The following is a 23,181-nucleotide window of genomic DNA, read 5'->3' as shown; positions in this document are numbered from 1 at the left end:
TAGAACGGTTGCAAGATAGCACCTTCCGGAATGGAGGGGGAAGGGAGTTCTTGGAGCCTTCTGGGCCGCCTGAGCGTTTTGCCTCAGCCAGTTCACTGCAGAGCTGAGGCGTTGGCATGTGGTGGAAGTGAGGTGTGCCCACGTTCAAGGGCAGCTGGCTCTGCCCTTAACCTCTGCATGCCTCCGTTCCCAGCCTACGCTAGGGGTGGTAAGTGTTCCCTCCCTCTGCTGGCGGGATCCATAAGACAATCAGATGGGAACTACCCAGTGAAGGACAGATCCCCACTTAAGTCTGAGGTCTTCATGTGACACGTTTACCCAGAGCCACGCACAAGGTGAGAATAACTAAGAAGACTTCTAGAAATAAGTTTTCCTCAGTTTCTCTGTTTTTTGGAGTAGGAAGCCCGAAAGCCTTCCAGGAAGACTGTACATTCCTGAGCAAAGTGCTGGGGCAGGGGGAGGGTAGTGGGGTGTACTTTTCCAGTGTCATGTCAAATGCCGAGTCAAAGCTCCACCGGTGCAAAAATGGAATCGGCAGCTCCTCAGCTCGGGTGTGGGGAGCTCACCGTTCGCTCCAGGCTGCCTGTGGGTTGAGGCCTAGGGCCACCCCAGAGTCCTGTGTTGTCACACCTGCGGGAGGTGAGAGGGAGATGACACACAAGCGTCAGGCATGGCGAGGAGGAGGGGGTGAATTCTGGCTCACTCCACATTTTCCCCGCCTCCAGCCCATGTTGAGCGCCAACAATACCCCATTTCTATTTGAACGCCGCAACTCAGAAAAGCTGCCTCGGCCAGTGGCTGCTCCCACTTGGATATGCCAGAGCCCTTTCTGCCGTAGAGCTAAACATTCCTCTCTCCTCTAACCTAGGTGACCCATTCCAGAATGACCCCTTCGCAGAACAACAGACAGCTTCGGCAGGTAAAAGCCTTTGTTGAAAAGACTTTATTTTCTCATCTTCAGGCTATTTCCAGCCCTAATTCAAGTTGAGGGAAATGGAAAAGCAGCCGCCGGCCAGGCCTCCTATGACAGGACAGCAGGGGGCTTAGAGTCTGTGGAAGCCTGGCAGTGACATTACGCTCCCCTTCACAGTCAGGCACCCCTTCTTGCCAACCTCACAGCGGCAAGAGAGGGAGAACTAGAAAAGGAGCTCCCCGGAGCCAGGCGATTTTTTTAGATGTGTCCACAGCAGCTTGGTCCCTTGTGCCCACTTGTGTCGCATGTGGTAGCATCAGGGGTCCCTGTGTAGCGCCTGCCCGCAATGAGGCTTCGGTTTACGGGTGCCAGAGGTGGTGATGGCAGCAGCAGCGTGTTCTGGGAAGGACGGCCATCTGCACTGCCTGGAAGCCTAGTGTCTCGTTCCCTCCTGGTGACGGCAGGCTTTGCCCCGTGTCCATTCACTGTGCCTGTACCCTGCACTCCAGGGGAAGGAACACACCGCGGGTGCGGTGTTGCCATCCTGCTACCTGGTTATTTATCGACTTCTGTATTTTTTATTTTTTGACTGAGGTGAAATTCATACAAACACAAAGTTCACCATTTTAAAGTGACAATTCAGTGGCATTTGGTACATTTATAACATACAACCACACCTCTGTGTGGTTCTAGAACGTTTCCATCCCCTAAACAGAAGCCTCATCCCATGAGTAGTCGTGCCCCTTTCCCCCTCCCCCAGCCCCTGGCAACCACCAACCTGCTTTTTGTCTCTGGATTTAGCCATGTTTTTATTATTAAAATCAGCTTGGTTGGCAGGTGTAATTTACACACAATAAAATTCACCAATTTTAAGTGTATAATTAGATAAGTTTTGGTAAATGTGTGCACTTGTGTAAGAGAACATCTCCATTATCCCAGAAGGTTCCCTTGTGCCTCCTACCCCCCACCCCCAGGCCCCGGGCAATCACTGACCTGCTTTCTGCATTATGGTTTTTTCCTTTTGTAGATTTTCATATAAAAGGCATCAGCTATGTGTTCTTTTATATTTGGGCTCTTTCACGAAGCATAATACTGTTTATTCATGGGGCGTATTTTCCTTCACTTTCCAAAACACCCTCTAGATCCATTCGGAGGGGATCCTTTCAAAGAAAGCGACCCATTCCGTGGCTCTGCACCTGATGACTTCTTTAAGAAACAGACAAAGAATGACCCATTTACCTCAGACCCATTCACGAAAAACCCTTCCTTACCCGCAAAGGTGAGTGACGCTGGGGAGGTATAGAGCTAACTGTGTGTGCCCGGTGCTTGTCCCTGTGAGGCTTGTCCCATGGCTCAGGCTGTCACATGCAGTGGGCCAGTGAGCCCATGTCAGGAATGCTTGGGTCCCAAAGAGCTCTCTTTTCTCTCTTCCTTTCTGTGCCCCTGTTACTTCAGCTCAGGCTCACTGGATGGCTCTCTCTGCTATCACCTACCCCCATTGCTGCCCCGTCTCCCAACAAAACTGAAACGAGACAAAAGCATCATGTGCTCCCCATGTGCTCCACACAGCCGCCCTGCCATCTTCCTGGCAGCTCTGAAAGTGTGAGGCCTTCACGTGCCTCTCTCTACCCCTAGCATCTAGCAAACAGTGTGTCTTGCATGGTGTTAGGCCCAGTGCACTGCACAAAAAAGCGACTCTGTGATTGAACAGAGAATTCTCGTGTCTAGTGAGGGCAGGGTATAGCCTTCCTTCATGTTCCAGGCTGCATCTCTCCCTCCAGCCTGCACATTCCCTGGTTTTCCTCTTCTCCACAGACCGACTGGTCTTTTGCACTAGACCCAGAGCTCCTTGAAGGCAAGGATTAATTTGTAACATTTCTGTTGATAGTCCTGTTGTGGGATCCCCCTTTTGTTTCTGCTCCTGATCTATGCATGTGGTCTGTGCTCTTACTCTCTGTTGATCAATTTTGTTGAGCTTGTCCATGAACCAGCTTTTGGCTGTGTTAATTTCCTCTCTTGTTTGCTTCTATTTCACTGATTTCTGCTTTTTTATTATTTCCTTCCTTCTATTTATTTTGGGTTGGTATTGCTTTTCCATTTCTAACATCTTAAGATTCAACCTTAAGTCACTGACTTTAGACCATCATTTCTAATATAAATATTTTAAACTACACGTTTCACTCTCAGCACTTCCTAGCTGCATCCCACACATTTTCATATGTTGTATCTTCATTGCCCTTTAGTTCGAGATATTTCTAGTTTCCCTTGTGATTTCTCTGTTGAAGCATGAATCGTTGAAAGTATTGTTTTGTTTCCAGGTGTTTGTTCTTTCCTTCCTTTACATATCTTATAATACTGATTTTTAATAATTAAATTGGTCATTAGAGAACACATTTTGTATGTTTGCCGTCCTTTTATAATAATAATAACCCATATTATGGTTTGTGTTGGTGTCCATACCATGTACAATTGAGAAGAATGTTGCTCTGTTGTTGTTGGGTGTCAACATTCTGTAAATGCCACTTATGTCAGTGTGGTTGGTAGTACTTTTTGGATTGTTTGTGTCCTTATGGTTTTTGTTTGCTTGTTTTGTAGCTCTACCACTGTACCCGTTGCTGAGAGGGAGATGTTAAAGTCTGTGTTTGTGGAATTGTCTATGTCCCTGCTCATTTTGTCAGGTTTTGCTTCATGTGTTTTGAAGCTCTCTCAGGTGCCTACACATTTATGCTTCTTGTATCACCCTGATGCAGTAACCTTTTTATCATTATAAAAGCTTTCTTTTTTCCTCTGGCAATACCTCCGTCTTGAGATCTGTTTAACCACCTATTGAAATAGCCTTCCTTCATCCTTCTTATGCTTACTCTTTGCTTCCTATATCTTTTTTTATCCATTTACTTTCAGTCTCCCTGGGTCTTTCTACACAAAGGGTTTTCTATAGCGAGCATATAGTTGGGACTGCTTTTCTTTCCAGCCTGGAAATCTCTGCCTTCAAAATAGAGTGTCTAGTCCATTAACATTTAATGTAGTTATTGATATGGTTAGATTTAAGGCTACTGTTTTATTATTTCCTTGCTTTTTATCCCCTGTGTTTGTTCCTCTGTTCCCTCTCTGCCTTCTTTTAGATTACTTAAATGTTTTCTAAAATTCCACTTTCTAGTATCTTCTGGCTTCTTTTAACTATACCTATTCCTGTTATTTTTTGGAGGTTCCTTTAAGGATTACCATATACACCCTTAAATTTTTGTAGGCGACCTGGAGTTAATATTACATCAGTTCATTTCCAATGTAGAGAATGTGCAACCCTGTAGGTCCATTTGTTCACCTCCTCCCCAGCCAGCAGTGTCTCCTCTTATGTTCTAGTTGTCATAGGAATATATCTAAATATGTCATAAACTCCCTAACACCATCTTGCTTTAGTCCATTGTATGTGTTAAAAGAGACTTTTTTTTAAAGACTTATTTTTACCCATGTATTTGCCACATCTGATGCTCTTCATCCTTTTCCTTAAGCCTAAAGAACTTTCTTTGGCATTTCTTATAATACAGGTCTACTTTGTTGTCATTCTTTTTTTTTTTTAAGATTTTATTTATTTGTCTGAGAGTGAGAGAGAGAGAGAGAGAGAGTGCACACAAGCAGCGGGAGTGGCAGGCAGAGGGAGAAGCAGGCTCCCTGTTGAGCAGGGAGCCTGATGAGGGGCTTGATCCCAGGACCCTGGGATGATGACCTGAACTGAAGGCAGCCGCTTAATGACTGAGCCTCCCAGGTGTCCCTTTGTTGTCATTCTAGAAGGGTATCTGTGCCCGATCTAGTATTGTTTTTTTTCCTTCCAGCACTTTTAGGATGTTACTCCAGTGCCTTCTGGCCTCCCTGTCCTTGAGAAGTCGTGAGTCTCTCAGGCAGTTGTTCCCCCATAGGTATCGTGCTGTTTTCCTCTGGCTGCTTTAGCTCTTTATCACTGCTTTTTGATAGTTTGACTGTGAAGCGTGTGTATGTGGTTTTCTTCGTATTTAAGCTGTTTGGGGTTTGCCGAAGTCCTTAAATCTGTAAATCAGGTCTTTTACCAAACTTGATAAGTTTTTGGCCATTACTTCTTAGACATTTTCTCTCTCTACCCTGTTCTCTCCTTTCTTTGTGGGATTACAGTTACTTTTATTTGGAGGTTTTGCTACTGGCTCCACAAATCCCTGAGACTCTGTTTTCTCTTCATTCTTTTTTCTTCTTTTTTCTGTAGATTGGGTACTTTCTACTGATCTGTCTTCAACCTCACATACTTTTTTCTTAATCATCTGTCATTTAGCTGACCTAGTGACATTTTTTTTTTCTAGATATTGTACTTTTTTCAGTTTTTGAATTTCCATTTGTTTCTTTGTATAGTTTCTATTTTTCTTCTAAGATCTATCTGTTCCTCCTCTTCTTCTTCTTCTTTTTTTTTTTTTTTAAAGATTTTTTAATTTATGACAGAGATAGCAAGAGAGGGAAGACGAGCACGGGGGAGCTGGAGAGGGAGAAGCAGGCTCCCCACCGAGCAGAGAGCCTGACATGGGGCTGGGATCATAACCTGAACTGAAGGCAGACCCCCGAAGCCTGAGCCACCCAGGCGCCCCACCTATCCATTCCTCTCGAGTGTACTTCCCTTAACTTCATTAAACACAGTCATTCCTGCTTCAAAGTCATCCTCATCAAAGAATTCTAAAACATCTGGGTCCTGTTGGGATTGGTTCTATTGATTGTCTTTTCCCTTGACAACTGGCTGCAGGTTTTTCTGGTTCTTGTTATGTGGCATGATTTGAAGACGTATCCTGTGAACTGTGAGTGCTCCCTCATGGTGATGGGCTGCTGCTGTGTGCCGAGAGTCCAGGTGGTTCAGTTTCAGCAGGCATTTGACTCCGTGAGGCTCCACTGCACACTCACTTTCTCTCACCTGTAGTGGCGTGCCTGTGACCTTAGCTGTAGGCTGCGTTTAGTCTCCCCTTCTTCACATGGTACTGGGGTCAGCCCTTGCCTTGGGCAGAGCTTATCATGAAATTTTGGACTCCCAGTCTCTGCCTCTCCCTTTCCCATGACTGTGGTTTTCTCAGACCACCATCCTCTTGTCTTTAGCCAGAAAGACAGGGAGTCTTTTGTTGGGGTCTAGCCTTCCAAAACCCTCAGATTATAGCTGTTGAGACAGAAGGCTCAACCTTGTGCTGTTGGCCCCTGCCAACTTGGACTTCCCGGCTAGTCTTCCTGCTCTGGCTCACTTCTGAGCCTTCAGGTGGTTGCTTAAGTTTACTTAATTTTTTTTTTTTTTTCGCATTTGTCCAGAGTTTATAGGCCTGCTCAGCAGAGGGGGTTGGTCTGTTGGGATTTTACTCCACCAGCGTTTAGCCGGAGTCATCTTCCCGTCCTCGTGGCCAGCACCGGATTCCATGTACACAGATGGCGGGAAAGTCTGTGGTTGGACGATGGCTGGGTGAACGAATGAATTGCTTTTTACTCTTCCCTCTCTCCTTTCACTCAGCTCGACCCCTTTGAATCCAGTGATCCTTTTTCGTCCTCCAGTGTCTCCTCAAAAGGATCAGGTGAGACTGATGACTCATTTTCCTTCTGCCTCTCCCCAAGCCAGACCCAGTTCCTGCTCTCATTTCCAAAGCTGTGTGTCCTCAGAGTTTATGTCATTAGTCAGTGGCACCCAGACCCTCGCCTGAGACACTTGGGCCAAAGCCAGCTCCCCCAGCTGCTCATCTTTCCAAAAAGGAAGGTTGGGGGCAGGAATTCAGTCAATGATAACACCAGTGTTCCTGGTTATCCTTTACTCATTTCTTTGTACAGATCTTTGATTTGTACCTTCAGATCTTTTTCGTAAAAGAATCCAAGTTTGCGGGACGCCTGGGTGGCTCAGTTGGTTATGCAGCTGCCTTCGGCTCGGGTCATGATCCCAGCGTCTTGGGATCGAGTCCCGCTTCGGGCTCCTTGCTCCACGGGGAGCCTGCTTCTCCCTCTGCCTCTGCTGCCACTCAGCCTGCCTGTGCTTGCTCGCTCGCTCTCGCTCTCTCTCTCTCTGGCAAATAAATAAATAAAATCTTAAAAAAAAAAAAAGAATCCAAGTTTGACTGAGGGTCCTGGCTTATGCATTAAATAAAGAGGGAGCATTTGGGTCCCCCCCCCCCGCTTTGGGGGAACAGGCCCCACTTGGACCTGCTGCCTTGCCTAGCAGCTCATGCTCATTGGTGATAGAGTTTGGGTTCATAGGTGGGCATGGGGGTTATGCAGGCAAGCCGTCCCACTGAAGGAGAAATCTCCACAAAATGCGCCCACAGATGAGCTCCCTGCATGCATGGCGTGGGTGGTGGGTCACTGCGGACCTGCACCTCTCTCCCCAACCCAGGACAGTAGCCTGCTGCCCGTGAGCAGTGCTGGCTAGAAGTACAGATAGGGGGCACAGTCGCTGTGGCTCAGCCTGAGGCGGCCATCGTGGTGAGAGGCTTCTGGCTGGGCCGCACCAGCCATGAGCCAGAGTGGGTTGGGGGCCGGGAGGCCATGTTGAGGAACCGCATCCAGATGTACAACCCTGGCCAGCAAATGCTACTTCCTGGGATGTCCCGCGCTGGGGGCCGTGCACTACCGAGAGGCTGCACTCCCCTGCCCCCGGAGGTGCGTTCCGCGGACGCCCTGTAACTCTGCCTCTGTTGGTGCTACTTGCAGGTCCGTTTGGAACCTTAGATCCCTTCGGAAGTGGGTCCTTCAATAGTGCTGAGGGCTTTGCCGACTTCAGCCAGATGTCCAAGGTAAAGCCCCTCCTACAGAGCACGCGCGTCTCTGCCAGTGTCTTTGTGCCTCTTGTCGTGGTCGTGTCGTGAGCGGCCAGGCGTGATTGTTAGCACCACGTATGTATCTCCCAGCACCTGTCAGATGCATCCTCACGTGCGGTCATGAGCCGGCAGGCGGGGTCTAGAAAATGCATGTGGTTGTGATCAGTTCCAGTGCCCTCCCTCTGAGCGAAACTGCCAGGGCTCTGCATCCCTCCACGAGGCCCACATCTCGCTCTCCCAGCCCTCCTGGTATCGCCAGATCTCAGGCAGTAGAGCTGTGGCTGCACGGGCTCAGAGGAGGTGTCAGGCACGGGGGTCTCAGGAGGGGCACGGGGGGGGCAGGCCCGGTATGCCGGCAGCTGAGGCTGGACCTATGGGCCCCAGGCTGGAGGCAGGAGGCGTCCAGAGAAAGTGGGCCGGTTATGTAAGTGGGAGCTGCCCGAGACAACTGGAGAAGGGTTTGGAAAGCAAGGGCTAGGTTCTGTGAACAGATATACGGATGGAAAGGGAGCTGTTCAGGCAGATGGTGTTCCCACAGTTGTCGGGCTGGGCTGTATCGGTGTGGCCACTGTCGTAAATACAGCCTCAGATGGAGTTGAGGTCCTTTTGGGTGGAGGGGCTGGGGGAAGTGTGGCTAGAAAGATAAATCTTCAACGTAGCAAGAAGTCAGTCAGTAGATCTTGTCCAAAATGGACAGGTCAAGAAATAACAGTAGAAGCCCAAGATTGTGGAGGTAAATCCCAGAAGAAACTGCTGAGAAGTCAAAGGCGTCGGCCATGGTGAGTGGGAAAGGCAATGGTCTAAGAGTCTGCTGCTCTTTGTTACAATCTTTAGTGTCCTCTGCTTTTGAGCATGAGTACGTATTTCTTTGATAAGTATTAAAGGAAAGCAACCTTAGGTGTGCCCCATGTTGGCCTCCAGGCCCCGTCTCCAGGACCTATTCGTGCTCTGCGGCTTCTTGGCCGCCCCTCAGGCAGGTGAGGGCCTCATGGAGCACAGCCTGCGGCCAGTGTCCTGCTTTCTTTACTCACCCCACCAGGCTTCAGTAGCCACTGCTCCGGCCTGGGTACCATCAGCATGGGTGGGTGTGGCCACAGGCAGGAAACAGTCCCCATCCCTCAACTCACCTCTGAGAGAGGCTCAGAAGCCAGATGTTGGAGAGGGAGCTGGGGAGGGACTCTCCTGAGCATATGGGAACCGAGAGTCCGCGACAAGGAGTCACTTGCTTCTGGCCCCCTGCCAGCCCCTGCTGGATGTCCCCACCCTGCCATCTCCTTGGTGCATCCTGCCTGCTGGCTCCATGTTCACTCAGCCTGACGGGCACACACTTGTCTGGGCCCTCGGCACTTGTGGTGAACCGGGGTGATTGTGGCGCACGGCTTTGAGAAACATTTGAGATTCTGCTTAGGTTTTCAAAGAAGCACGTGAGCATACGTTGTCAAGGTAGCAAATCCAGCTTCTGGCCAGAGAGAGAATGTTTGTCTTTCGGCTGTGGTAGGAGGGAGCCCAGAGGGGCTGGTGTAGCCACCTCTCTGATTCCAGTTCCTGGAGGGAACAAACCTGCCTCCCCTGTGCGGGAACACTGTGACTCTGATGGTCGGGACCCGGTCTGGGATTGGCCCGAACGCACCAGGGCGGGAGGTCTGCTCACACGTTTGCCTGTTGCTTGGTGGCTGTTACACGTGCTATTGCTCCTTGAGTGGAGCTGTGTGTCCTCTGCTTCCGTCCCTGCTTAGCAGGCAGGAAATCAACTCCTGAAATCAGAGAACTTGTGCCACATGGTGGCAGCAATCCCCAAATGAAGGGGTCTGCATGGGCTGCTCAAGCCGTGAGCGTGGGCCCTCTTTCCTCTCCCCTCTCCCTTCAGGAGGCTGGCCCCAGTGGCAGAGCCTGGGAGAGTTACCAGGGGCCAGGGCTGAGCCCAGGACAATGGTATGGGCAAGGCCCTGGTTTTGAGAGGTGCGCTGGTAGAGGCTGCCTGGGCTGGTGGAGGGCTGCGCGGGGCGGCCAGTCTTGGGGGGCTCCGGACAGCAGAATGGGCAGGCCTCTCTCTTCCAGGCAGTGTCTGAGTGTCCTGGGGCTGCCGCGACCCCCTGGAGCTCGGTGGTTCAGAGCCTGGCCCTGCTGTTTTCTGCCTATTCTAAAATAACATCACGTTTTTCCTCTGACTCGGCTTCCCTCTCCTTGTCTGTGTGTCCCTTGATCAGGCTGCACACACATGTGCACTTATGACTTAAGAGCTGGTGGCCCCTTCCTGTTCGCGGCGCCGGGCAGGACAGAGCTGGACGGGGCCGTGGAAAATTTGTCTCGGGCGCTCCTTTGTTTGGTTTCCACGCTCCTGTCAGCGCCTGATGTGCCACTTGTCCGGTGGAACACCGAGCCCTAACCTTGTCGGTCTGTTTTTCCCTTTGGTTCCCTTTCTGTTTTTCAAGAAAAACATCATGTGTATAAATAAAATGCTGAAGGAAATGAAAGTAAAGTGGCAAGAAGGCTTGCTTTCTTTTTTTTTTTTTTTTTTTTTTTTTTGCTTCTTGGTTTTATGTTTTCTTTTGCTAATGTTTTTTACATCGCCAGCTTTTCCCCATCAGAGTGGGGTGGTGAGGTGATGCACACTGTGCCCTTTCTTAACTCCACCCTAAACTGAGGGGTCCTCCTCTGCCTGGCGGTGCTGCGTGTTTCTGACAGCCAGTGAGCTGGTTTGGGAGTTTCTTTGGACTTGTGCTCGAAGTGGAGGTCCCCCCATACCTGCAGAGAGGTTTTTTTTTTTTTTTAGACCCTGTTAATCTGTTACCTTGCTTTAGGAACAAATTCTGAACATCTGAGAATAAAAACAAGACTCAAATATAATGATTTCACCCCTGTCCCATGAAAAAAAGTATCTCCACTCTATCTCCTTGGCTGGTTGGCAGGGCCTTTCCAGTCGTTTCTCCAATGGTGTTTAAAGCTATGCATTCCCATTGAGGGCTGTTTCTTAAAAGTTTCTAAAAGAGTTGCTTGCTTTAAACCAGCTCTTCAAACTGTGAACCCCAACATGTTCCTCTTAGAGCTGCTTTTTATAGTGGCTTTTCTCTTATTTTTTCTTTTTCTTTTTCTTTCTTTCTTTTTTTTTTTTTTTTTTTTTTTTTGGAGCACACTTGACGCTGTGCCAGCCCAGAGAGCCCCTGCTGGCTTTACTGAAACCCTTCTAAAAATAGCCACTTTCCCTGAAGCTGTAGCCTGAGGAGGAACGAGTCGGGTCCCAGAGGAGGCCTCTTGGGAAACCTGGAGTCATGAAAAGTGGGATTCGGAAATGACGTGGGCTTGGCGGTCAGAAGGGCTACAGCTCCCAGTCACGGGGAGAGTGGCCTTTATGGTTGGAGCCCTGTCACACCGGAGCGAGCCCACCGGCTCAGTGGGTTTGAGCACAAGAGAGGGGCGGAGAGTCAGCCTGGCGGCTCGTGGTCCAGGCTGCAGCACGTGGGCTAGGGGGACTCTACGTGGGGTGTGTCCAGAGGGCTCTGGGCACCACTCTGCACCCCTTCCCCAGAGCTGGTGTGTTCCTGAGCTCCAAGACAAAGACTGGTGTCCGTAGGGGGCCTTCGGGCCGGTCACGCCTCCTCTCTGCTAAGAAATGGGTTTTGATTCCTGCCTGCTTGTCTCAGGTCATGCGGGAGATACGTGAGCCTGTCTTCTGGTCCGTGAATGGCAGAGGCAGGAGCAGAACCGACATGCCCTCCCAGCTCGTTTGCACACTCCCTCATCTCCATTCTTCCCCAAACTGCAGACCCTCAACCACCATTTTAAAGCTAAGCTGTGGCTTGACACTTTGTCTCTGCTCCCACACCATCTCCCCCTGGGGTGAAGTCTGTGGATAATAGCAAGCAGTGGGCATAAAAGCTCGGTAGCTGACGGTGGTGTCTGCGGACTTTTACAGGCATCTAAAGGAATTCCGGTCATGCCCACGTCCTTGGCATGATAATAATTGTGCCATCTTTGTGCTCTGCAGTTGGGGTGCCCTTTGGAGCAGCTTACACGTGACTTGGTTGCATTTTTGCGGCAGCCCAAGGGCTACAGTGTGTCGTTAATGGTCATTTCACAGATGAGGACACGGAGGTATGGAGCGGTTAGTAGTGCCGGGGCTGGGACTCCATACCCTAACCCTGACCACTGTGCTCTGCAGCCTGGCCAGGCACATGCTCCAGAAACTGGAGCTGCAGGATTTTCAGAGACTCCCTGAGTTTTGTACCTTAAAGGACAAGTGCCCACAGAGCCCAGAGGAGGGAAGTAGTAGCCATGGAGGGAGGCGCCTCCTTGTCCTACCACGGTCCTGCCAGCCCCATTGGCCTCTCTTTCTCAGAGCTTCCTGGGGGACAGCATGGTCTTGGCAGGGAAATGAGTCTTGCTCATCTGTCCCGCATCTTCCTTGCGGCTTTCTCTGGCCCGCTGAGCCCTTGGCCGGCTCTGCCTAGAAAAGGCCCCAGACCTACCTCGGGGGGTGGGCTGCCAGCAGCAGAGGGCAGGGCCCAGGAGCCTTGGCCCTGGAGGCAGACAACGTGGGTTCCTACCCTGACTCTACCACTGAGGTGCTTTATGACTGCAGGCTGCATCTCATCTCTGTGCCTCAGTTTCCTTGTGTGTAAAATGGCGGCGTTGTTGGAAAGGAGGTGAGAAGATCAGCGCAGAGCCTGCATTTCCTGCCTTGGAGGTCCTGGGTGCTGGTAGAGTTGAATCAGGGTGCCCAGTAGGATGCCCAGCTGCCTCTCCAGGCCCGCTCCCGCTCACCGAGGGCTGGCCCCCTTTTCCCCACCTGAGATTAATATCTACAGCTATAACTGAGGCATAGGTTGCCACATGCATGTCCTGGTGACCAGATTCCGGGAGGTGGGGTGTGCGTCCTGTGACCGGATCCCAGTGGAGTGGGGGGCCTGAGCTGGACCATCTGTGGCTTGTCTCCCTGCCAGTGGGGGTTTGTCGTGCCCAGCACTGTGCTGGCTTTCAGGGTAGGGGGTGCCCATGGAGACCAGTCACAGCCCGCCACAGGCCCAGCCAGCAACTGTCCTGACCTGTCACCTGGGCCCATTCACAGCAGACCCAGCCAGGTTGGGGGGGGCGGCACGTACTTGCCCACGGTGACATGTGTCCTGTGGAGTCCCATCAGGATGTCAAGTGGGCACAGTTAGCAGGAAGGGGTGTCAGAGCTCTAGGGGGTGGGAGTGAGATCTGGTCTGGTCAGTCTCTGAGGAAAAGAGGGGGCTTCGGGTGGATGGGGTAGACCGAGCTCCCCAGCTGGAGATGCTGTGTCTGTGGGGCCCTGGAGACCAGGGTGCAAGGGGTTCCAGGGACTGGGGAATTGTTGAGGGTATGGGGCAGCTACAGAGATGAGATGGGAGAATTGGGTAGTGGGGGCTGTGATGAAGGCCCTGTGTGCCTTGAAGAGTGCTCCGGAGGTTAGCTGTGGGTGCTGGGGCTCTTGAGTGCTCTGTACCCGCCTGTCCTCTCCGCCTGTACAGCTGCCCTGCATCTCTCTCTTGCTGGGATGACATGGGTCCAATTTGCACTTGGTGGGAGCAGGGGTGGCAGGTCCAGGCTGGAGGAGCCCGACGGAGGCAGCCAAGGGTGTGCCGACAGGACTGGGAGTGGGCTCCAACCGGAGTCATGTGTAGGCGGCAGCACCCGTGGACCACGTGGGGGCGAGGAGGCGGTCTGCTGCCGTTCTGACCCAGTGCCCGGAGCTGCCCGTCACTGACTGGGGGCAGCAGCCACATGGGCTGGTGCTCAGCCCAGAGGTGGCACATAGAGAGGGATCTGTGGCCAGCGTGAGGATGAGGGTGGGACCCCTCTCTGAAGCGTGGACAGGAGGCCCAGGGAATCCTGGGGTCAGGAAAGACTTGCTATCCCTGTGTGGCAGTGGCGTGTGTGGCAGGGGACGCCTCTCACATGACATAAGCCTGTTGAGGTGCAGGGCGGCTCTCGCCTGCTCTGTGTTTGCTGGCTTGTCCCTCCCAGGCCAGAGGACCCTGGCTGTTGAGGGTAGAGGAAAGCAGGTTCTCGTGAGGGACCTGGGTCCCCCTGGGGGCCCCGCCATGGAGCCCGGAGGGTTGGGGGCCTCGCTGAGGCTCTCGGTACTTGAACGTTGGCTGAATGGACATCCGTTGCCTCCATTTTAATGATTCTTTTTGCCTCTCTTTCGTGTCCTCTTTTACAGCCCCCAACTTCTGGTCCTTTCACCTCCTCCTTTGGAGGGGCAGGATTCTCAGATGACCCCTTTAAAAGTAAACAGGACACTCCCGCTCTGCCTCCGAAGAAACCTGCTCCTCCACGGCCTAAACCGCCCAGTGGTCAGTACGCTTTCTTCTCTCGCAGCCGCCCACCCACCGCCAAAGGACGGCGCAGGGAGGGGGACTCAGGGCTTCTCTGTTTACCAGCCCAGAGTGGAGCAGAGGCCGGGGGGCCCGCACTCCGAGCACAGGGTCTTCCTACTGCTTAGTGACCTGGGTCCTCATGTGGTGTGTGCCTGGGGCACGCCTCCCATCCCACCCACCCTCACCCCGTCCTGGGGACCCCTTGGCTCCTGGCTCAGTGAGGGCCTCCAGGGTGGTCTCCAGAAGGCCCAGGGCTCTGCCCTTGTGGCGGTGAGAGCTGCCGCATGGCCCCTAGCGGGGTGTGTAGTCAGGACCCCGTGACCCTTCTGGCCTCCCCTAACCCGAGCTCTTTCCCAAGTTGGCTGAGGCTACCCTCTCAATCCTGTGCCTCCCTCCTGGTTAAGGATTCAGAGTGGGCTTGGGAGTGGGGGTCTTCTTTGGCCGTGTTTGATGTAAGAGGAGGCAGATGGCTCTGGGCTACCTTCTGCTTGGCTCCTACTGGGTATCTCTCCAGAGAGCTCCAAGCAAGGGGCTCACTGCAGACCTTACCTCTCCTGGCTGTGTCTGGTGCCACCCAATCTCTCTTGATCTTGGCCCTGGAGCACTACTCTGAGGAGAGGGCCCAGGTGTCCCCCTGAGGATGCTGAGGACTTCAAGCTTATGAAGGGCCTCTCCTATGATGGCCATAAGCTGACAAGCCGGGTTGCCAGGCTCGAAAGGAGAAAGCTGTTGCTTTACGTGGGCCCGGGATCCGTCGCAGTTTCCCAGCTCCTTGATCTGCTCCTGCTCACTGTTTTCTTGGTGTCCCAGCTCCAGGCAGTCTGACCCATGCTGTCTTGAGACTAGGGGTGGCCATAGGAGACCCACATGCTCTCTTGAAACCTTGGTCCCTCCTGAGCTAGCTTCTGCCCTTCAGTTGGCCTAGGGCTCCCCTTGGTGGCCCATGGAACTCTCTAGTCATAGGGCGTCATGGGTCTTAGGCCCTCCGGTCATCCTACATGAGGTCCACCTGTCGAAGTCCTCCTCTTAGTAGAGATGAACGGAGGGGAAGTTATTTTTAAGAGGCTGCCTACTCTATCCTGTCAGCTGGGCCAGCCAGGGCTTTCTTTCAGGAGGATGGGAGCCCTGCATTCGGTGCCCACTCTGGCAGCTCTAAGGGGACACCCCTGACAGTCTCCTAATGGAAGGGCATCAGGCCTCCACACTCTGCCTGAAAGATGGGGGCCGAAGCATGTGCACAATGCGCCTACATACCCACGTACACTTGGGGCGTGGGTTCATGCTTACGTGCAGATGTGTGTGCACACGTGCTCAGGCACTGCTCACATGTGCAGACGTGTGCACACATGTGCACATGTTCCCATCCACCCTTGCATGCACACACTCTCACAGTGATTACACGCACCTGTATGCACACTGCACGTGCCCACACGTTGTTGTGTAAAGTACACGCACACAGAAGCGCACACACAGAGCGACATAGTCGTCAGGCCTTGGGGAAGTTCTCCCCACGCCGGCCAGCAGGTGCAGAGCTTCATGCTCAGGGTTTCTTGGAAACTCTTAACTTGAGCTTCCTCCCCTTCCTTGAACCAGTGCTGAGTCTGCTTTTGAACTTGCCCGTCACCATCCCCTCTCCCTTGTATTGCCCTCTGCAAGCCTCCCAACCCCATTTTCGCTGCTGCTTTTAGTGTATCATGGACTTAGAAAGCAGAGAGGCCTCCCTTGTCTTGGAAGTCTTGGGCCTGTACCCTGGGGAGTCTTGGGCTGTTTTGCTCTTGGCTTTGGGCCGCTGCACCCTTGCTCTGCCATGGCTGCTGAGGTGCCAGGTGCCCCAACTCTCCTCGACATATCCATGGACCCACAGGATTTCCTAGCCAGATCCTAGTAAGACCCACAAGATAGGACAGGCACTGGGATGCTCTCCTCAGAAGAGGAAAGGGAAGTGAGAGAGGTCGCGTGGGCCACCCACTGTCACACAGCACAGTGCAGCAGGGCCAGCCCTGGACCTCTCCACCCCCATCTACAGCTGTGACAAGAATCAAACCAGGAGGTTCAGAGTTCTCACAGGTTCTGGAAGAATGGTGGGTGCATGTGCAGCGTGTAATCTGTAAGCGACCACGACATACCTGTGTTGAGGTCTAAATGTGTCTCATCTGATTCTCTTACCTAGAAGCAATGGCTGATCAGAAAAACTCTGCGCTGTACACACTGCTGGGTGGTAGGTACAGACGGTGTGGCGACTGTCGTTTGAGCAGCTTCCGGTGGTGGCTCTGCTATGATTTCATACTAACCTCTAACAACATGGAAATGCTGGCCATTCAGACTCACACCCCACGCGTGATGTCTGACCCAGCAGTTGACCTTTTAATGAGTTGCATCTGGCGGGGAGGCATTCAGTTCTTTCGGGGACGCACAGGAAGGTATCTGCCCCACACTCAGCTCTGATGGAGGGAATCGAGGCCCAGCTGTGCATGCTGCCCTCCCCCTCTGCGTCCATGCCGCGCAGAGCAAGACTGCTTAGGCCCCGGACTCGGCCAGGAGTTAGCTGGTTGTTTGCAGGATGGGTCAGCAGGTGAGCGCGGGAGGAAGTCCTGCTCAGGGCACAACTCTTATTTTCCGGGCTGCTTAAGATAGGAAGCAGCCAGGCATGGATGTCCACGTTGTGTTGTTTTGTTGTTTTTGTTTTTTAAGAAAGCGAAGTCCAACAGTTTGAAAGTGAGAGAATGGATGGTGCTTCTTTGCTCTTCTCACTAACCTGGCCTTTTCCCGCATGGAGACGCCCCGTGGCCAGCGTGCCGTGGGGGCCGTCACCACCTGGGAATGCCACCTGATCACACTCAGGGGCCTTCCTGGCGTGCAGAGGGAGCTGTGGCCCCCGTGTGGCTGAGTGGGGTCAAGGCAAAGTGGGTACCCTGCTGCCAGGGGCCCCGTGGCCCCGATGACGGAGCCGTGATCCCATGGAGCGCTCACGCGGATGGTCCAGACTGCTTGGTGGTAAAGGGTTTTTTCCCAGACCAAACACACAACTCCTCCTGGCACTCACAGAAACCAAGATGGAGGGACGGCTCTTCTGGAGTCAGTAGAAGGCTGCCAGGAGCCAGCGCCTGGAGGTGGCTCCAGTGGGTGAGGCACTAGAACCCAGGAAGGTTGCTGGATCTGGTTCAGTTCACATCTCTGGACGCTGGAGCCAGAGCCTCGTGTTCTGGTGCTGCCACCATCTCCTTGAGGGGCTCTAGGCAGGCATCTCAACCTCACCAAGCTCGGTTTCCCAGACTGAACGTGGGATCAGCTCTGGCCTAGCAGCTGGGCGTGTGGGCAGAGCGCCTTGCATGGTGGTTACTCGTGATACGGTGTGTGTGACTTGTGTCCCCATCCCGTCCCTCGGGTCCCGGGACTAAGACATGGGTCCTCCTTCTGCAAGTGCCTTCCCCAGGGGCAGACAGAGGCTGGGTCCGAGGCAGCCATGTGCATGCAGGGAGTTACCAGGGGGCCCTTTTCCCCACGAGATGGCAGTTGGGCAGACATCTTTGCAGTTGATAAAGTCAGAGCATGGGTAGTTGGCCCTCAGGGCTCCAGGGTCCTCGTAGGGGAAGCTCAGCACTGGTCGCTTGTCTGGGACCACATGCACATTTGGGTATGAGTCCCGCACGGTTTCTTACGTCCTACTTCTCGTACACTGCAGCCTGCAGTTTTCACATTCTCTAGGCACTGTTTCTGTTTGTTTTTAAAAACATGACTGAGGTTTACTTGATGTGTGATAAACTCACATGTGTTAAACGTCAGCCCGTGCAGTCCCAGTGGGGGACCCTTCCCCTGGGAGCCTCATCGAGCATCCCTGTTGAAAGAGTTCTGGCGGCGTGCCTGGGGGACCAGAGCAGCCCACCGCTGGCCCTCTGTTTTTAGTGCTCAAGATGGGGTTTTCTCTTGCTCCGAGCCAGAATGTGTACCTTCAGGGACCATCGGGACCACCCTTTGGGGGCATACCCGGAACTCCAGTGTCTGCACTATTGTCTGTGCTTGGAGCTCTTTTCTAGAAAGGTCTATCAAGGTATTTGGTCACCAGCAGGTGCCTATTCGGGGTTGAGAGAATTGCAGATGCAAAACAGGCCCCACTCACAGCCTCCGAAACCTGTCAGTTAAAGCTGGCCCTGGCACACCTCCCCCAGGTAAACAATGGTGTATTTTCTGCAACGGAACAGAGACCGAGATCAGTCAGAGCTCACCGCTGAAGAGTTTCTAGGTAAAAGTTGTTGATTTGCAAAGGGAGAAACAGATTTTTTTTAAGGGCAGGAAATGGCTGTGTGGGTGTCAGTGATTGGGCGTCCGCACCCTGGCGACAGATAGCGGGATCCTGCGCCCGGCCCCACCCTTGCCACTTCCTGCGAGTGCAGCCCTGCGTTCGGGCCCTGCAGCGCCCGGGTGACACCAGCTAGCGGGCCTTCACCGCTAACCAGCTAGTCACCTTTAACCTCTCCGCAATTTATTACCCTTTTATTACTGCTAATGACCTTTTCACCTCCAGAATAAAGCCATGCACAGGCCTGGGGTGTCTTTTTTGCCCCTCTGCCTCCTCCCCTCTACACTTCCAACGAGCACAGGTAAATGAGATAGCATTTAATCCATGTCCTGTTTGAGTCAAAAGATTTTAAAAAAAAAAAAAAAAGGTTCTGTCTCCCCTAGAACGTGAGTCCCCTCCCACACCTGAGTGTGGATGTGCACAGGGTGACCGCGGCTTCTGGCTTCGGGCGCTTTTCTGGTTGCCGCCCACCCACAGGCTGGCAGTCCTGGGGGAGCTGCCCTGCGGAACTTGGGCATGGAGGGAGCCCAGCGGCCCCCCGCGGCCCCCGCCCGTGTTCATGCTCGGCACTCCGCACGCTGCGAGGCCAGGCTGAAGGCGAGACGGGGCTGGCCGTCCTTCGCCCGTGTGGGTCCCGACCTCTTGTTTGTGCTCAGGATCCACTTTTAAAATGGCTTCTCCAGTTGAGCCGTGCGGTTAGCACCTCAGCCTTGAGCTTAACTACTTTAATTCCGTTCCCACGATGATTTCAAAGAGATAATTCGGTGGGTACATGTGAAGCTCTAGAACGGGACAAGTGGTTCACCGCCATCTCAAGAAGCCTGGAAAATCCCAGTACTTGCTGGCCAGCCAGGGTTGGGGTGCTCCAGCGGAGTCCCGGTGCCCAGCCCGGTAGAGGCCGCCTTTCCTGCCCGCCGCCCCCACCAGCTGGGAGGGAGGGTGGCGGGTCTGTGTCTGGCCTGGCGGTGGTGCCCTGACAGTGCAAGCTCGCAGACGGCCCTGCTCCCAGCAGAGGGAGAAACACCCCTTTCCTCTCGGCCTCTTCCTTATGAAATGCCTGGAGGCAGACTGTTCTTTGGGCTACATTTCTACTGCATGAAGTCGGCTGAGTTTGAAAATAGAAGCATTTGCTTATCTTAGCACACGCCCACCCTCCTGCACCCAGGAGGGAAGATTGAGTGGGAGTTTGATGACACAGTTGTCACCTATCGTTCAGTGGCTTAGGGTCCTAGAGCAGAGGAATCAGAGCTTGGCCAGCCAGGCTCCTGGGGGGCTGTGGGGCCTCAGGGTAGGGTGCAGGCATCCTGCATCTGAGCACAGCTGTGAAGACACAGGAGCCGCCACCCTGTGCCTGCCCGCGTCCCCTCCCTCACCATCTCTAGTGCCTCCCGTACCTGCTGCCACACCTCCCCCTTGCCCTTGGTTCTACCTGTAGCAAGGTGAGGGAGCTGAGGAAGATGTGCCCAGCATGGCCCCTACTTTTCCACGGTCCCTCATGCCTTCGTTGCTCAGATTCAAAGGCCCTGTCAGCCCCCCTCCCTCCGCCGTTGTCCGCTGAAGAACAGCACGGGCACATGCGTGGGATGGACGTGTGGGGTGCGGGGGCACAGTCTGGCCGCACAGAGAGCAAGAGTGGGGGGCCCCGCGTTCTGTGACAGGCTCTTCTGACTCCTTCAAAGCTGCCCCCACAAAGGGAGGGAGCTCCTGGTGGGCTCTGCAGCCCCTGTGCACGCACGCCTCCTGACCGTCCTATTGACCCGCCACGTGACACTCCGGTGATCTTGTCAAATGTGGGTACGACGCCTTTGTGCCTGTGCAGAGGTGGCGCGTTGGCAGCCTTGGAGCTCCTCTGTAGGGAGGAACAAAGGCTGGGCCACCATGTCCTGTGGCTCGGACCCAGGGCTCTCCCCATGTGGCTGCCGTATAGCTACATGTGTCTCCCTGTCACCCCAGGGTGCCCTGAGCCCCCGGGGTGGGGGCAGGGCAGGTCGGCACACAGGGCTGCTCTGGCAGAGTGTGTCGAAGGCAAAAATCAAAAAACAAATGTGATTTTTGAAAAAACAGCTGTGAGACCTGCAGCCCATATTGCTTTTGTTGTAAAGGCTGATTTGGGATTTGTAAATTCATTCGTAAGTCACGAACTCCCCTCCCAGTTTTCACTCAGACCCAAAAGAGCCTTTTGTTGAAACTTTTCAAAGTGGTTTATTTCTCATAACCCAAAAGTGATATTTGTCTTTTGAGGACCTACAAGAAAGGCTATTTTTCTCCCCCTTTTTCTCCTCTCTCTCATAATGGTGGGATGACCCCACCACCTCCACGGGGCTCATCACCCAGCTTGTTTCCATGACCTTTGACCACCATCGACAGCACAGAGGCTGAAAAACATATCCGTGGTGGAGATGCCTGGTGGATAATAGTAAATATTTTTTCAGCTTTTCTCCACAATTCGATACCAAACCTCATCCTGTTCCTTCAGTGCATTAAGCAGATTTTCTTAAAATTCAGTAAATATTTTTAGTGGAAAATCTCAATGCTGTGATGGTGGGGACCTCAGATTTTATCTGCCAGGGCTGTGCTACTTGGCACAGCTTTGATCTGCCGGGTTTGCCTTCCCTCACATGTGCATCAGTGAGAGCAAGCAGGGCGGGCGTCTGCAGGACTCCTCGCTTGCAAGCCGTTAGATGGCCCCGCGCATCGCATTTGGAGAAATTCGCTCCCCTCGCTCGTCTTCCGTGTCCCACCGTACGCGAGAGCTGGCGGGAAGCACCGATAACGTGTCGGTGAAAAGCAGTCTTTTTCAGTAAAAGATTCCCAAGTGATTGTGAATTTGAAAGGTTGTCCTCTGGACAGCCTGCTCTCTCTCTTTCTCCCCATGCCCCCCCCCCCCCAGTTAAACTTTTCTGCCAAGGGCAGGGGGGGCAGCAGGGTGGGAAGGGAGAAGCCAAGGAAACATGGAGTGCCCCCTCCCCAGCCGCGGTTCTCCTGTGTGATGTGACAGTCCGAAACCTGGCAGTCGCGTGGGTGTCCCCTGTTGTGTAGGGCGAGTGACAGCTGCGTGGGTGTCCCATGCTGGGATAAATGGCAGTTGTGCGAACGAGCATCCTATGCTGTGTAGGGTAATCGCTAAGGTGGGGCAGCTGTCCCGACCACAAGCCCTTTGTTTTTTATTTTTTTGTTGTGTTTTGTTGTTTTCGTTATTTATCTCTCATCTACACAAATGGAGTTGCATTTTTCAACTTCGGCCCTGAATTTTATAAATAGAACCCAGCAAGTGACCAGTTGGGATGAAAACAAACTCACGCTTGGGCGCGTTTTTGATAGCTTTATCCATCGGATTTACTGAGACCCTGAGTCACACAAAAAAACCTCTTCGTCTCCTCCTAAGACTTCCAAATGAGGGGAATCTGCCTTCTTGCAGAGTTTTGAGCGTTCATATCCTTTCAAGCGTGCATTCCGTTGTTTCTCCCATGGGCGGGCCAGGCTCCCGGGGACCCTTCCCAGGCAACAGTTTCCTGGAAAGCACGTTGGGAAAGGCGCAGCGAGGAAGGAGCTCTGCTGCCAGAGACTCACTCAGGAGCACCTGCCCGGGGCCCGGCCGCTTCCCCGACCCTGAGGGCTCATGGCACAGGGGGTACAGGGGCACACACAGCCTTGAAAATTAAATAGAATTAAAGAAATTTCTACCAGGGTGGAGCCGGCCACCGAGGTTTTTTTTTTGTTGTTTCTTTTTTTTTTTTTTAACAGCACACACTGTGGTAAACCATCGGGTTCATATTGTTTTTGCTAAAGGCAGTCCTGTGTGCGGTTTCGGCGCACCGCTTGGGTAACTGTTGAAACTGCTGCGGTTTGAAATAAGCCCTATTTTGCCTTTTCTTCAATCTTGCATTCCTCTCCCCTGTTAATGAGGACTCCTCCGAATATTGGAGAGTCACCGTGGGCAGCAGCCCAGCAGCTTCCAGCCCCCAGGGGGTCGTCACTCTACTGGTCCTCCCTCCCTGCCCTCACTCTGTGCCCACATAGAGGAATGGCAGGGTCGCGCCTCCCACCTGGGGCGTGTCGGGAGTCATCCCGCAGGAGCTCTTACAACAGGTTTTAAAAAACCTATTATCGCTGCCTTCTCTGAAACGTGCCATGGTCAACATCTTTCCTTACTCATGGTTCCTGGACTCGCGCAAAGGCACAAAACGGCAGTGAGTTTTTTCGCCCAGGGCCCCGGAGGCAACTAAAAATGACTTTGTCACGTTTAAGATAAACTACAGCTCAGAAAATCAGAAAAACGATTAAGGCGTTAGGAGAAGTGGTTACGTAAAAGCAGGAACTACACCCAGAATGTTTTAAAAAGTGCAGCTTCTAAAAATAAATGGGGGTGCGGGGTAGAAAGTTTGGACCGAGGGTAGTCGTGGCGTTGCATTTCTTGGCCCAAAGCCTCCGGTCACCAGCACAGTGTCAGGCCAAGCCAGGATGCCACCGGTTTTGCACGTGTCAGGTCCAGTAATTCAGCCTCTCTGCCAAAGCACAAAAACAGACAACCCAGAGAAAAACCGTTCTGTTTCTTTTTTTTTCCCTTCTGAAATCAAGAGCAGTTGCTGTGCCCTGGTTTCATATTAACACAGTCATGATTTCTAAATAACAACGGTTTCGGCAACGGGGGCAAGACCAGGCCCCAGCAGTTTTGATGTGAACGGTGCTTTTCATCTCCCCGATCACCTCTTGGGTTGTCAGAAACCTCAGCTTGAAATCCTAGCAGGGCTGGATTCTGAACCACCACCCCCAAAAGCAATTTAAAAACCACAACAAACCCAAACCAGGGTGGGGAGATGTTCCCAATTTAAAAGAAGG

The 23,181-nt window shown here is 52.9% G+C and overlaps 1 protein-coding gene across 11 annotated transcripts in view; it reads left to right on the top strand.

The window, feature by feature from the left end:
- The window catches only part of EPS15L1 (epidermal growth factor receptor pathway substrate 15 like 1), a 94,618-nt gene that overhangs the window by 60,945 nt on the left and 10,492 nt on the right, over positions 1-23,181 (top strand). For 5 of the 11 annotated variants that reach the window (XM_032867544.1, XM_032867548.1, XM_032867549.1 and 2 more), the window contains exons 18-23: positions 869-919; positions 2,056-2,192; positions 6,414-6,474; positions 7,598-7,680; positions 13,889-14,021; positions 16,216-16,263. In XM_032867544.1, the coding sequence (XP_032723435.1) occupies positions 869-919; positions 2,056-2,192; positions 6,414-6,474; positions 7,598-7,680; positions 13,889-14,021; positions 16,216-16,263 (513 nt within the window). Of the gene's footprint in view, positions 1-868; positions 920-2,055; positions 2,193-6,413; positions 6,475-7,597; positions 7,681-13,888; positions 14,022-16,215; positions 16,264-21,557; positions 21,757-23,181 lie in introns of those variants that run through there. The other 6 variants (XM_032867545.1, XM_032867552.1, XM_032867546.1 and 3 more) reach the window with 3 other exon arrangements.

This window comes from Lontra canadensis, unplaced genomic scaffold, assembly GCF_010015895.1.
Source record: "Lontra canadensis isolate GAN:19392208 unplaced genomic scaffold, GSC_riverotter_1.0 scaffold35, whole genome shotgun sequence".
Classification (NCBI taxonomy): Eukaryota; Metazoa; Chordata; class Mammalia; order Carnivora; family Mustelidae; genus Lontra; species Lontra canadensis.
The sequence above is the reverse complement of the archived record's forward strand: the minus strand, read 5'-3'. Positions and strand labels throughout refer to the sequence as shown.